At 43.7% G+C, this 15,345-nt stretch overlaps 1 protein-coding gene across 1 annotated transcript; it reads left to right on the forward strand.

Annotated features, from left to right (window-relative positions):
- The first annotated feature begins 466 nt into the window (after positions 1-466).
- On the forward strand, positions 467-15,142 carry Lrrc58 (leucine rich repeat containing 58). Its single transcript, XM_021626472.2, has 4 exons — positions 467-1,232; positions 6,535-6,663; positions 7,841-8,118; positions 9,594-15,142. Exons 1-4 carry the CDS (start codon positions 748-750, stop codon positions 9,800-9,802), a joined length of 1,101 nt encoding a protein of 366 aa, XP_021482147.1. The 5' UTR covers positions 467-747; the 3' UTR covers positions 9,803-15,142.
- Positions 15,143-15,345: the final 203 nt, after the last annotated feature.

A 15,345-nucleotide genomic window follows, 5' to 3' on the forward strand; every position in this document is an offset into this window, starting at 1 on the left:
AGGGTGGCTCTGCGTAGCCCGGGCGGTCCCAGAACTCACTCTGCGGACAATGCTGCTTTAAAAGACAAAAGGAAAGCAGCGAAGGTCCTTAGGCACGCTTTGCCCGACCGGGCAACTGCGATCTGTCTTTGGCCTTAGCTTGCAAGAGGGCTTTGTTATACACCGCGTCGCCCGGTCTAGCCTGGGCCTCGCCACGTCGGTCACAGCCTTCAGAGCGATGATTAACCAGAGGCGTCTCCAGCTAAGCTCCGGCCGTGGCTGCGCCGTCCGGGTCCCGCACCAGTGGGCGGGGCTGGCCCGGAGGGCGGTGCCCCGTGACGCGCAGGGCCAGGGGCGGGCCCGTCAGCCGGGAGCTGTTTACTCAGGCGGCCGAGGCCGCGGGGTCCCCTGACTATAAAAGGCGCGCGGCCCGCACCCGAGAGCCTGAGGCCTCCGGCTGCCCCTCCGTGCGCCCGGGCGGGCGAGGGCGGCTCCCTCCGACGGGTCCCGAGAAGCGTCAAACCTCGGCGCGGAGGCCGCGCCGCGGGCCACGTGAGGCGGAGGCCCCGCCCCCGAGCGGCGCGCGCACCCCGCGCCGGGCGCCGGCCGTCGCGTGACTCGGCGCGGGGTGAGCGGCCTCGCCGCCCCGCGCCCCGCGCCACTTCCGACGCAGCGCCCGGCCTTCGGGTTTCCGGGGCGAGCCGCCTCCCCTCGCCTCGCGCCGCCTCTCCTCCTCGCCTCTCCCTGCCTCGGGTCGATCCGGCGGCCATGGAGGAGGCCGCGATCGGGGAGGCCGAGCTCAACTGGTCCCGCCTCAGCGTGTCGGCCGAGGCGCTGGAGTCGGAGCTGGAGGCGCGCGCCGAGGAGCGGCGCGGCGCGCGGGAGGCGCTGCAGCGGCTGCTGCTGCCCTACAACCGCCTGACGTCGCTGCCGCGGGCGCTGGCGAGCGGCTTCCCGCACCTCCAGCTCCTGGACGTGAGCGGCAACTCGCTCACGGCCCTGGGGCCCGAGCTGCTGGGGCTGAGCGGCCTGCGCACCCTGCTGGCCAGGAACAACCGCCTCGGCGGCCCCGGCTCGCTGCCCAAGGGCCTGGCCCGCTCGCCGCTCTGCCGCAGCCTCCAGGTGCTCAACCTCAGCGGCAACTGCTTCCAGGAGGTCCCCCCCTCGCTGCTGGAGCTGCGCGCGCTGCAGACCCTCAGCCTGGGCGGCAACCAGCTGCAGAGCATCCCCGCCGAGATCGAGAACCTGCGGAGGTGAAGTGGCTGCGGGGTGGGGGTGGGGGAGAAGACGGGGCGGTGGCCCGAGCTCCGCCGTGGCCGCAGGTCGGGGGCGGGCGAGGGCTGCCTCTGGGCCATCGCCAGCGGTAGCCTGTAACTGAGGTGGAGCGGGTCGTGGCTTCGGCGCTGTGTTTGGTCTGCGCCGATCGTCGAGGGAGTCGTCCCCACCCCACCCCACCCCACCCCCCCGGGAGCTCTGGAATGTATTGTGTAGACGAGGCTGTCTTCGAACTCGCGGAGATCCCCCTGCCTCGGCCTCCCAAATTCTGTGCCTCTAAGCCCCGCTTGGCTATGCTTGAGTCTAGAGAGGGAGCCAAGGGGGAACAGAGATGGTGGATGTCTTCCTGGAAAGCTTCTCCGTGCCTTTGTATCGAAGTGCTTGCCCTTTAACGTGGCGTAGGAGGTGCTCTGACCTACTCCCTTGTTTCGCTCCATTTCCAGCTCTCTCCTCTTTAGCGATACCCAAAGCAGCGTTTGTGGAGTTAGTGAGTTTTGCACTCCCAAAAGGCAGCTCGTCGCTCACTAAATGGGGCTTGGGTGGGATTGGGTGCGCTTCCTTTGACCTTGGGGAGCTAGTGACACTTCATAATCTTAGGAGTCTTTCCTGTGGTTCCTCTCTTTACGGTTCCCTGGACAACTAGAGCCGAGCCACACTGTATCTCACTTGCCGTAACTACCACCATTGCATTTATTTTATTGAGCATAATTCCTTCTTTACAGGAATTGTCGACCTCACCTAGTAGGTTATTCAGGAATGCAGTGAGAAGGTACACAGTAAAAGGATACTAAAAGTTCCCTAAGGTACCCTGAAGGGGTGTTGGAAGTAAAACAGCAACCAAAATCTCTTCATTTGTTAAATATTTTCAGCCTCTTTATTGGATTAGCCAAGATAAAAGAATGTGGAGCTGGGAGAACCTTTGAGTTAACAGGGAGAACACTGATGCTGGTATAAAAACTTTTCCTCACATCTCAGCCTTAGGCAGGCCACTTAACATGTCCTCTTTGCAAAATGAGGCATCTGAACACAGTGTCCCCTAACTTGCTAATAGATGTGTTAAGAGTACTCCATGTGTCCAGCATTTTCCTCCGTTCTGAGGAGAACACCTTGAGACAGAAACAACAAGGATCTGACCTAAGTGCCTTTGAGTAAGTTCTTTTGAGACAGGCTTTTGAAGGAAGTAACTAACGGTGGAGATTAATGAGAGTGTGAGCTGTTGGGACCAGTCCGAGTAAAAAGGAGAGTAATTACCAAGCTGCTGAAAGATGAGCATTGTCCTAGAAAGTGGCAGGAGCAGATAAAAATCGGGGCTGCTTAGGCTGTGTCCCATGTGCTTCCATAGAGTGTGGATGCCTTCACGTGCCTTGTTCCTGCAGCTTGGGCAGAGGCTATAGATGAAGGGGCTTTGAGGCTGCTTAGGAGGCTGTTGTGTTAGAATAGAAGTGATGGTAGCCTGCAGCCGGAGTGCTAGGAAAAGTTGGGAGAGTTCTGTTAACTCAACAGGCTTTGGTTCCTTTCACCCTTAAATGTTAATAATGTACTTGATGTGTCTGACATTTCACACTCCAATTTAATAATGTAATTCAACCTTTTCATTTCAATCCCAGTATATTAAGAGGAACCCAGGGAGACATGGCAAAAGAGAAGTAAGCAAAATTCCATGTATGGAAAACTTTAAAGTGTGCAGTGCGGTAGGCCCTGTTGTAGGTGCTCTGACATTGTCTGTGATTCTAAGTTGGGGTACTCTCTGTTTTTAGAGGAAGAAATAGAGGTCAGAGAAATGGAGTCTCAAGATCTCAGACCCATTAAGTTGTGGGACTGGATTTGACATCTGGGGTCTCTGATGCCAGACCCATGAGTTTTGCACACATGCCAAGTAGGGCTGGGACTTGAGTCTCCAGGCTTCTGTTCTGTTGAATATGTGATCCAGAGGATTGGTTCAGGCCCTGGTTGACGTGATTTTCTGGCCTGACAACTGCTACTCAGTGCTTTTAGTCATTATGTCTTAAGAGTTGATATATTGTGGGACTTTTTGCACCATGGTTGTTGTTCGGCCTGTTTTATTTCTCCACTGATAGGAATCAGCAAGGGTTTAGAGAATAGATTCTGCTTGGATGTAGGCCAGAAGGGTCATTGCAGAATTGTGCTCCTAGAGAAAGGAGCAGCTTTGACCATGACCTAGTTCATTTCCTTCTTTTCATGGATGAGGAAGCTGAGATTTCTTGTGAATTGAGTTGCTTGAGGCCACATCATGGCCACAAGTGAGAGCTTGGTGGTTGAGTTCTCAGAGACTGCTAAATATTCTGAAATAGTGCATTAACGTGGTAAAATGGAGAGGCGGTGTTACTGGGACCCTCCAGCAGCTCTTGAACATCATGTTCTTCCAAAATCTGTAAATTCTCAAACCTGACATTTACTTTTTGCTGCTCTCTCCTCTCCTCCTCCCTTCCTGGTGCGATGGGCAGACCAAATGACCTTCTACATGCTAGGCAAGAGCCACTTCTTAGGCCAAGTCTAGTATCTTGGCACATGAAGATTCTCTCCGTTTAAAGAACTGTTAAGAAAAACAGTTTTAAAAAAATTACACAGGCCAACAGAATACCCCTCCTTTTTCCACCTGTCACCATTCCAAGGAAAGAAAAAGAGTTTAGTTTAACATGTCATTGGCCTCTCCAGGTTTCCAGGGCGTCTGAGAGGAGTTTTCTTCACTCTGCTTGTCAATTCTTCCCTTAGTGGCAAATTTTTTAATTAAAAAAAGATTTCTAAAAAGGTTTCTAAAAATGTGAGTTTCTTGGATCCTTTTCTCACCGTGTTTTTTAATAAAGCGATGTCTTCTTTTTTGGTGACCTTCTCTTGATGTCTGTTTAATGTGGTTTTCAAAAATAAATATGTAAGAATTGTGACAAAAACAAAGCTAAAAATTCCAGGAACGTTAAAGCTAGTCCACAGTAGATAGCATAGGAAAGAGGTTAACTCAACAAGATGCTAAGTAGGAGAATGTGCTAAAAGTTAAATAAAAACTCCCTCCCCATTTAGAATCATACATTGGATTTGTGGGTGTCAGTTTCCCTGTATTGACTTCCTTTAATTTCATACAATGTATTTTGATGATTCATATTCTCTCTCTCTCTCTCTCTCTCTCTCTCTCACACACACACACACACACACACCACACTCCTAGGTTCACTCATACCTCTACCCACCCAACTTCCAAGTTCTCTCTCCGTTTTTTGTTTTGTTTTAAACCCGCCAGGTTCAATATTTGTGTTGCCTGGCTACTCTTAGTTGTTGGGCCTGCTGGAATGTGGTTGAGCTATTGGAGAGTTACACCATTAAAGAAACTGAGTCTCCCCCTCCTAGCAGCTATCAAATGCTTGACTAATTCCTCAGTTAATGGTGGGACTTTGTATCCACCTCTTCCACTCCATGCTGGGACTTTGTGTGGATTAAGCTTGCACAGGTCTTTTGCATGTAAGTTAGTATGTGCAATGGTCTTCTTGTGTCTAGAAAATACGCTTCCTTGAAGTTATCCACCACCTCTGGCTCTAAAGAGCCTTTGAACCCCTCTTACTTGAAGATCTCTGAGCCTTGGGTATACGGATGTGAAGTAGATGTCCCATTTAGGGCTGAACACTCCTCAGTCTCTTATCCTCAGCATGTCAGTCAGTTGTGGGTCTCTGTAGTAATTGCTCTCTACTTCAAGAAGCTTCTCTGATGATGATTGAGAGATGCACTGATCTGTGTATAGCAGTAAGTCTTTCATTTATAGTATGTCAGTTTAATTTAGTGAGTTCCCCTAGGGCCTATGACATACCTCACTATAGGGTTTTTGTGTTTTGTTTTGTTTTTTGCCCCCATTAACAATGCCAAATATGGGCTCCATTTTATGGAAGAGGCCTTAATCCAGTCAGAAAGTGGTTGGTTATTCCTGTAACATTCATACTACAGTTGCATCAGTGGGTGTATCTTGCCAGACCAGTTACTGTAGCTTGAGTTCACAAGTGGGTGAAATTGATGGTTACTTTTCTCCTCGGGTATAGACAATAGAGATGAAGCTTCTAGGTCAGTACCCATTTGATTTCTCCATGTTTTATGATTCAAATATATAATGTCTTCAGCAATATACTCTTACCATCAAGATCTGGAGGATAATCAAAAGCAACAACAATAGCCTGTAATATTAGCCTAAATAGGGGTCTCTGGGACCCTGTTGACCACAACTCATGGGGGAGGAAGCACCTATTTCCAGCTGGGGTATTCTGCTGGGTAGTTTTATGTCAACTTGACACAGATAGAATTATTTGGGAAGAGGGAATCTCAATTGAGAAAATAACTGGCCTGGCCTGCATTTTCTTAATTGATGATTGATGTGGGAGGGCCCACCCTGCTCCCTGGTCTCCTTTATTATCCTTACCTGCTCTGTATTCCTACCTGCCTGTTAATTACATAGTAGTTGCCTTGATTATTGCTTTGGCTTCGCTGTAACAAAATTCCTGATGAAGTAACTTGATGAAAGAAGTGACAGTTTCAGCCTTGTGGTTGGAAGGCATGGGAAGCAGCTCAGTCCAGGGAGGAATGTGTGGCAGAAGTTGATTATTCAGTGGTAGGTGGCAAGGACGAGGGACTGAGTGTGACCATTACCGACTGCTACTAGTGACCCATTTCCACCATCTGGGAACCAGGCATTCTCAATATGAACACATAGGAGCGTTACAGATGGCCATAACAACTTGTAATGCTTTAGACCAGTAAGTGGTAGAATTGAATGAAACAAATGCTCACAGCAACAACAAAAGCTGGAAGCAGTATTGATAATCAAGGGAAGTGGATTTCAAAGCAAAATAGGAACAAAGAGAAATACTTAGAATGAATTGAGTAACACTCCAACAGGAAGTTTTTAGGAGTCAGAAACTTGGATGACTCCTCAGTGTAGCTTTTGACTATGGGGAGCAAAAAGTGACAGAAATCTGAAAGGAATGCTGTGATTATATAGGAGACTAGCATCCAGTAAGAAGGCAAATGGCAAAACTAAAGCTTTTAAATTGTTCCTTAAAAAGCCAGTACAAATTCTTGCAATACATATGAAAAACTAAAGTAGTTGAGATACGGGATAAGCTCCTTGGGGATTACATTCTCTTTTCTGGAGCCTGCCTAGCACATAGCAGATCCTGAGTAAGACATTGGCGAATGAGTAGATGAAATGTGTCAAATATAGTAGAGACAATGGACTCCCTTGACCAGCTTGTATTTACTTTTTTTTTTTTTAATTTGCTTTTTCAGTTTAGAATGTTTATACCTTGGAGGAAACTTCATTAAGGAGATCCCACCAGAATTAGCAAATCTCCCTTCTCTGAATTACTTGGTGTTGTGTGACAACAAAATCCAAAGTGTGCCTCCTCAGCTTTCACAGTGAGTAGTCTCAACTTAACAGACACATCTGTGGGTAGGAGTCACTGAAGAGAATTAAGGGTATCCTGATAATCTCAGCACTAGGGAAGCTGAGACAGGAAAAGCTTAAGCTCTTCAGTTTGTTATAAATTGAGTGATTTCCAGTTTTCCTTTGTTCCCCCAAGACAGGGTTTCTCTGTGTAGCCTTGGCTGTCCTGGATTCACTTTGTAGACCAGGCTGACCTCAAACTCACAGAGATTTGCCTGCCTCTGCCTCCCTGAGTGCTGAGTGTCACCACGTTTGACTTTTCATTTACTTTCAAGTGCTCTGGTTTATGCCTCAAAATATTTACTCAGCTTGCTGTTTGTGCGTGTGCACACACGCAAGCAGGTAAGCACAGGTATGCATGATGTCTGCTTATGTGCACTTGCTTGCGGAGGCCAGGTAATGACTGGCTGCCATTCATTTCCTTTGAGATGGGGTTTCTCATTGGCTTGAAGTTCACCAGTAGGCTAGACTGGCTGCCCAGAAGGCCCCAGGGAACTGCCTCCCCAATGCTGAGATTATAAGTGTGCACCACAGCTGACACCTTTTTTACTGGCATTTCTTGATTGATCTCAGTCCTTGTACATACAAGATACAGGCTTTACTGACTGACCCAACCACTAGCTTTCTTCTTGTAACTAAAACAAGGAATGAAAGAAGGAAATAAAACAAAGGGGGGAAGAAAAGAAAGAATAGAGTAGCAATTTGGCATAGCTTTCCTCAGGTCTTGTGGAAGTTGGCAGTTTGTGTCTGGTGTTAAGCACTCCTGCCCTGATAAGGCCTTGTAATAAAAAGGATCATTATTCATAGCATACTGAAATCTTTTTTAGTGTATAAGTGATAAAATATGTTTCCCCTCCAAGGTCTTTAAATCTATTGTTTATCTCCAGCTAGAACAACAGAATACTTTGTAAATGTTTCAGAATTCTTAAGATCCCAGAGGGAAAGTCTTTAGCATTTTTAAAACTATTTGGAGCTGGTTTTAGACACTTCTAATTTTTCCTTTATCCTAATTGTTAATTCATGTGGGAAGCTCAGACCCTGTATGTATAAATGTAGACTCGTTTGTGTACATATGGAGTGTATGTAAATGTAACTTCCTACTCTTTCACTCACCCATTGCCTTTGGTTTCTGCATTGCCTTCACTCCAGGTTGCATTCACTTCGTTCCCTCAGTCTCCACAATAACTTGCTGACATACCTGCCTCGAGAGATCCTCAACCTTATTCATCTGGAAGAGTTGAGTTTGCGGGGAAATCCACTGGTTGTGCGTTTTGTTAGAGATTTGACCTATGATCCTCCAACTCTTCTGGAATTGGCTGCAAGGACCATTAAGATCCGAAGTATTTCTTACACTCCCTATGATCTTCCTGGGAATCTTCTTAGGTACTTGGGTTCAGCCAGCAACTGCCCAAATCCAAAGTGTGGTGGTAAGTGAATCTGGTGTTGGCTTTCTTCACTCACTTAGCTATTTTAAAAATTTGATGTTGTATTATTTTAATTAGCTGAAGCTTCTTTCACAAAAAGGCAGTTACTAGATAGTAATGTATTTGCCCCCCCTGAGTCTCCTTCCCTCTTAAAAATTATTTTCATACTAATTTTGGCTTTAAATAGAAGGAATTTTCACCCTGGAAAATTTATTCTATCTTGGAACATTTTGATAAAAATAAGATGGCAAATTGGAAGGAAACAAAAAGTAAGATTGTTTTCAGAAAGTCTCATCTTGAGATTGGTATACAGGTAAAGGGGGAAAACACAAGATGAAAAGACTGGGTTTAAAAGACCGCGTTCTCTGAGCTGGTTTGGCCACTCCCTCTCTGAAGCAAGCGGCGCTGCACTGTCAGCGGGGCATGCTAGGCCTTCTCCGAGGGCCTGTGTTTTGAGGCGGCTGTGGCGGGGCAGGGCACTGTTGAGAGCTAGGGTGTGGAGACTGTAAGAGGCAGTGTTCACAGCAGGGCTTCCTGCGGAAATCTCATATGCCCAGAATCCATCATCTTCTGGAAACAAACGAGGGAAATAGCTGTTTTCATCTATCAGGGTGTATTTGCTTTTGTGTGAACTAAATGAGATCATCAGGTTTGCAGCCCAGAGATTAGAACCTGCATAAATGTAAGACAAAATTTTGTTTCTTAGTGATGGCGCACATGTGTTATCCTAAGCCCTTGGAGACATGGAGGTAGTAGGATCAGGAGTTCAAGACCAAGCTAGAGTTTTATGGGCAACCTGGGCTATAATAGATGTTGCCCTCCCAAAAGACAAAAATGGATATTAACAGCTGTTTTCCTCTCTGTAAATTCTTGTATGGTAATTACTAACTAAAGGAAGTGTTTATTTAGTCTTCTGACTGTAGGACAGTGCTGGTAACTGAGGAGGGGATGCAGAATAAGGGCACTTGACATATCCTGTCATCTCTGTCAGACAGAGAAAATATGCAAAATAAACAGGTGTCCTGTTCTTATTCTGCTGGCACCTTTCATATATATTGTCTTGCCCTTTTTCTTGTTTTCATTGTTTATTTATATTTAGAGAGGGAGAATGAATGAATGAGAATATGAATGGTTGTGTCACGGCGTACAAGGAAGCTTGTAGGAGTCAGTTCTTTCCTCTTTCCCGCATAGGTTCTGGAATCACACTTAGGTTGGCAGGCTTGGCAGAAGCTCCATTATCTGTTGAGCCATCTTGTCAGCCATCACGGCCGCCTGTTAGCAGTCATATTGCCACATGGGATATCTGTCCTTTATCTCTCTACACTGTGCTATTAGAAGGAACTGCTCTAATACTCCTGCTTGAGATTCCCAAAGAGAGAAGTTTGTATGTAGTATTTCTCCAGAATTTTGGAAAGGAGTTTAAAAAAAAACTATGGCTCTTTGCTTTTACTGACATCATATATTCATCTTCCCTCTAGGAGTCTATTTTGACTGCTGTGTCAGACAAATTAAGTTTGTGGACTTCTGTGGGAAGTATCGCCTCCCCCTCATGCACTATTTGTGTTCTCCAGAATGCTCTTCCCCCTGCAGCTCTGCCTCACACAGCTCCACATCACAGAGTGAGTCTGACTCAGAAGATGAAGCCAGTGTTGCTGCACACAGAATGCAGAAAGTTCTTCTTGGCTGAACGGCAGTGGTGTTGATAAATACTAAAACTGAGCAAAGATGAGTAAAAAGGAAAATGGAGCTTGAGGTTGATTGGAATCCTTGGTGTTTTCATCCTGAATGTCCATGTGAGAGTTGTGACGGTTTGAAAGGTTTTGCACTCAATCCACGCATTCAACAGAAATGAGTCCAGTTCCATGTTTAGGTTCTTTGAATATAAATTATTCTGAATGTCATTTCAAAATTCAGCTGATTGGTCACAGTTTTCACCTAAGTCTTTGAAGAAACACTACCAGAATACTCCTTCTGAAGAATAGTCATATAATCAGCCAGACATGGTGTCACCGGGGACAGCTGAGTTGAGTGAAGTAAGAGGTCATCACAGTTGTGTTACCAGGTTGTCCTGGCTTATGTGCAACACTATACCATAACTAAAATGAGCTTTTCCTGTGTTAGCCCTGCACTTTCTGACCACCTGACTGGACAGTAAGGACTCCCAACTTTACAATGGAATGTTTAAACCAGTTCTTGTTCTGTGTGATTGTTACAACTTTATACAATCTAGCAGTGATGTGTTATAGTGCCTTAATGCTAGTAAGAATATAGACGCTTATTCTAGAAATGATTTCAGAGCAACCTACAGCCTGACACTATGCAAAGCACTTGGAAATAAGCATTAACCAACTAGGTCAACAACCTGAGCTCTGTGGGCCAGGAACTCAGAGATACGCCTGCCTTCTCACTCCCTTCTTAGTACTGGCATTACAGGTGTGTGCTACCGCCTGCCTCTGTGGCCAGCTTAGCCTCGTTTTTGTTAACTGCAAAGATCTCTTCTAAGCTTTTACACTTAATGGGAGGCTACCGTCTCTATTCACCAAAAGACACAATAATAGTTTTGACAGAAAAACCTCGATGAGAAATAATCTAAAAATAGCTGCTTTACGACATTGGGCTAAATGTGGCAAAGGTGAGCATGCTGCGCACATCTCCAGGCCAGCACTAGGGAGGCAGAGGCAGAAGACCAAGAGTTCAAAGCTAACCTAGGCTCCATAGTGGATTTGAGGCCAGCCCGGGCTACTTACATGAAAACTTGTCTCAAAGTGGGAGGGGTGGATTTTAACCTCCTTTGTACCAGTTTACTAAACCAAAACTCCTACCTGTTAAAAACTACCACTAAATACACGACAATGAAGAGAGTCAGCAGAGCCCACTATGTTCATCCACATGAGAGTAGTTCATAGAACAGTGAACACCAAAAATGTATTGAGAAAACATTAAATATGCTTATCCTTAAAGTGCGGGAGAAAAATGCTAAGAAATTATTGTCATTGGAAATTAACAGATTAACTTGATTATGTAATATTAAAATGATATGCTAGCATTAGAAAATGTATAACTTACTATTGATGATAAACCAACCTGTAATAACCTGAAGGCTAGTTGGTAGGTAGTAAAAAATAGTTTCAGATTGCATTAGGGCATCAGGTGATCGCTTAAAGAGTGCTTTATTAGAAGCCAACTGTATTCTAAGAATATTTGCATGTTTTTTGTATAATTTTTATTTTAGTAGATTATATTAGTAGATTATAGGGTAATTCAGGGTTTGTATGTGTGTTTGTGTTACGTCATGAAACACGAGAGTTTCGTGGCTGCAGTTGTGAAACGCTGCTATAGTGAGTCCCCTTACCTTTTCCTCGGAATAGTGTAGTAAGATTAGTATTTTTTCTTTTTTCTTTTTTTTTGATTTAGAAATGTTCTTGCTGTGTTTATAGAAGTGATGTTTCTACTGCTAATGTACCTGTGTGATAAAAGTTATAGTCGTATTTCACCAAGCAAGCAACTATAAGCTGCACACTGCAGGGAGAGGAAAAGCAGAGGTGGCTTGCAGATGCTTTGTAATTAAATCGCTTTAGTTAAACAACATTGAGTGTTTTCATGGAAAATGCTCAAATTAATGGGACCCTATTCTTCTGGATTAAATACTTCTACTGTCTTGATTGACAGTCATCTTGACTAAGTAATAGCTTAAGTAGTCTTTTAGGAATTTCCTGTAAATAGCCGTGTAAATAGGGCATTTTACCATTTCCAGCCTCCTAGAAAGAGGGTATATTGTTTCCTCTTTCATGGATGTAAATATTTCAGCCAGAGATGTTTCTAGCCTGTGCCATATAGATGTATCCTGTGATGTTCTTTCAACAAAGTGTTTCTTGTGGTTCTTTATATGTGTAGTTGAAGTCTGTGAGCCGTGTACAAGTGCAGTGTGGGGTAGGAATGCTGAGGATAGACCCAGGGCCTAGTGCGTGCTGAGCTAGCCATAGTCAACGCCTGGCACGGGCCGCTTTTTGAAGTCTGCATTGTTAGCTGCTTTATATTTTGTTAAAACCCATCTTTGGCCTTAAGTTTTACAAAAACTGCCAGTGATTTCTAAAATTTTTCTTGTTTCTTTGTCATACTTTTCCTTTCTTTAAACTGATGATTAGACATCAACTTTGTGAGATAGGAATTAGCCATCCAGAAATAAGATGGTCATCTTCTGAAGTGAGCAGACTACATTTTAAACCCTAATTTGTCTCACCAGTTGTGAGTCACATGTTTATCTAGCCAATGAACTAGAGTTTCAGAGTTAGCAAGGTCTAATTGTCATAATAGTTATTTTATTCTCTGAGACAGGGCCTGGCTGTGTAGCCCAGGCTAGCCGTGAACTTGCTATGTAGCCTCGTCTGGCTTGCTTGTGATGATGCTCTTGCCTCAGCTTCCCAATTGCTGGGATTACCATGTACCATACTCAATATTTTACTTAAAAATGTGCCAAAGGTGCCTCTTGGTCTAAAAAAATCTTGATATTTAAATTTTGTTACCAATATTAAAAATAGGCATGAATTGTAAATTGTCCTTGGTATATAAGAAATTCTGGGGTGATGTAAATAAAAAAGGCAACCCTCGCTGCAGCATGCTGCTGTAGTGTGCTAACAGACACTGTAAATAGTGGGTTGAAATGAAGTGTCTAGAAAAGGCTGTTTGCTGGAATATTAACTGAAACAAGTCTTTAAAACTCACAAAAAAACAGGGAAAGAAAAGTCATAGGTACCCAGGGAAGTCCCTGAGCCAATGAAGCCCTGTAAAAAAATGACTTGTTTTACATTTGACTTACCAAGTGGCCTACTACTACTGTCTAAAAACCTTGCCACTAAATTCTTTTATCATTGTTATTATTAGTTACTCTATTGGTTCCTGCTGCCAGAAGGCTGTTCATATCCCTCCTCATAAAGGAGAGCCAGCAAGCTGTAGGCTTTCTTCCAGCCTAGCTCTTCCGCAGTCAGAAAGTCGCTCCTCATTGACCCGAAGGCTAAAGCAGGTAGCCTGGGTTAGTGTTTACCTTTTCGTTGTTTTTTTAAAAGTGCAAATCAAGTATTTAGTAGTAGCTATTTACATATAAAACACATGTTTATTCTCTTAAGTTTCCATGTAAGTGCTTGTAGGTAACGACTTTACCAGTAAACATATATGTAAGATTATTTAGCTGCTTTTAGTTTTAAAGTGCCTATTTTTTATCTGAATGATTTGCCTCTCATCTAAAAGTAGAGATTTTGTTGTAAGTATTGTTTTTCATCTAGTCCAAAATACTGAGTTTTTAACTTAGACTGAGCATGTAACACAGTGAAGGGTACTGTGTAGGCTTTTAGGCACCGTGACCTAAAGCACATAGTCCTTTTCCAGTGCTTAAAAAGAAGTGTTTGTTTAGCCTTCACTAGCTGCAGATTAGGCATATAATGTTATGTAGCATTAACTCAATGATGTGTGGTTTTATATTTTCATTATCGTGTGATCTTTTTAATAGCATAGTAGATAGCAGTGTCGTTTGTGGTCTGAAAGTGCCTGCATCTTCCATCTAACCCAAAGCATGGGAAAGAAAGTATCATATGATAAATTATCAGTAACAGCTGTGTGATCTTCTGCACTTGACTGAAAGAGAAAGACTGGGCCTGAGGTTCTTTTTCCATAGCAGGGCTCACTGTGTGTGTATGGGGTATCTGGGGAGGGACTCGGAAGTATACTGTGCCAGGAGATCAGAGCCCTCCAGAATCAAGGGTTGGTTGAGCCCACCATCAATACCCTGCTTCCAGTTGAAAGGTGTATCTTTTGTAGAGTGTTTTATTAAGCACTTTGTGCTATGACAGAGGAAAACAGAAGTTCCACCATCCTAAGAAAACATTGTCACTCTGAACTCTAGCATGTTTCGGCACCAGTTTTCCTCTAGGTTGAAAGTGGGTATTTTAATATATAAAGCTTCCATTCCTCTTATATTTTTCATGATCTATATTTACTAAGGATTGAATTAAGCATTCCACTGACTCACAAAGTTGAATACTTAGGTGATCTTTATGGGTGCTGCTGGTCTTTTCCTTAGCATCAGTCAGCCTCGATGATTGATATAATGTTCAGGTTCGTATGTATGTATTAAGTCTAGTAGCTTAATGAAGGTTATTTGCATGCAGAAAACTATCTGCATTCACCAGAACATACTTTATTCTTTTGGCCATGAATAAATTGAATAAAACTGTGTCTTTCAAAACTCTAGCTGAGGGGAAGCTAGGATGAGTTGGCATTGCTCTTTCTGGCATTGGAGCCATAACCAAGTTGGTGCTGTGTACAGGGATGGTTAAGAGTCACTGTTCACAGTTTACATAGTCAGCACTGGTGTTCCTGAGAACAGTGTTAAACCGCTAGTCACTTTTCTAACAGGCATGTCCAGACTTGTGTTAAGGTTTGTTGCATTCTGAGCCCACTTTGTGTTGGTGAGAAACGAAAACATAACGGGAAAAGCTTTTTAAATAACCAGTGTTAGCTTTTCCTAACACTAGGGGCTTCACGTACCACCAGAAGATGCTGAAAAGATGTTACCTTTATTTTGGTCAAATTATGTATGCTCTGACTTCTTAATTTCCTGTCCTTAAAGTCTTGTGTATTAAAAATAGCTGTTTAAGTATATACATAATTAAAGTGTAACTCAAATATAATTACCCAGTAGAGTTTGTTTCTGTCAAAGAGATAGTCCTGTTGTATCAAATGTATGTTACTTTATAATGGCTAACGTTTTTAAAAGAATGTTTAAGCTATTTAAATTCTTGTGCCTCCTCCCCCAAAGGACATTTAAAAATATGATCGTATATTAACTTTATATACCTTCTTCATAAATTTTGCCTTAAACATTGTGCCTTGTTTTATTAGAATTCAATTCTGGTTTTCTTAACAGCATTTTATTCTAAACATACATTTACTTTAAAAAATCTTTATAATGCCTGTGTTTGGTATATCACTGCTTATCTGTTTATTGAATTTATTGAATACACAACTCCAAAAATTAAGTGTGTATGGGTATTTATTGTGCGAGCTAGATACAAGAGAAAATTGAGTTATAGTGTATTCTGCTATGATGGCCCAACCTGTGGGTGCAGACTGCAATAAGAAATTGATAGGATCATCTTTCAGCCAAGGTCAGTCACAGTTTGTTTTTATTCCAGGACCTTTCACTGATACAGTCCTAATTTTATGGTTCCATGTGAC

Source organism: Meriones unguiculatus, chromosome 17, assembly GCF_030254825.1.
Source record: "Meriones unguiculatus strain TT.TT164.6M chromosome 17, Bangor_MerUng_6.1, whole genome shotgun sequence".
Lineage (NCBI taxonomy): Eukaryota > Metazoa > Chordata > Mammalia > Rodentia > Muridae > Meriones > Meriones unguiculatus.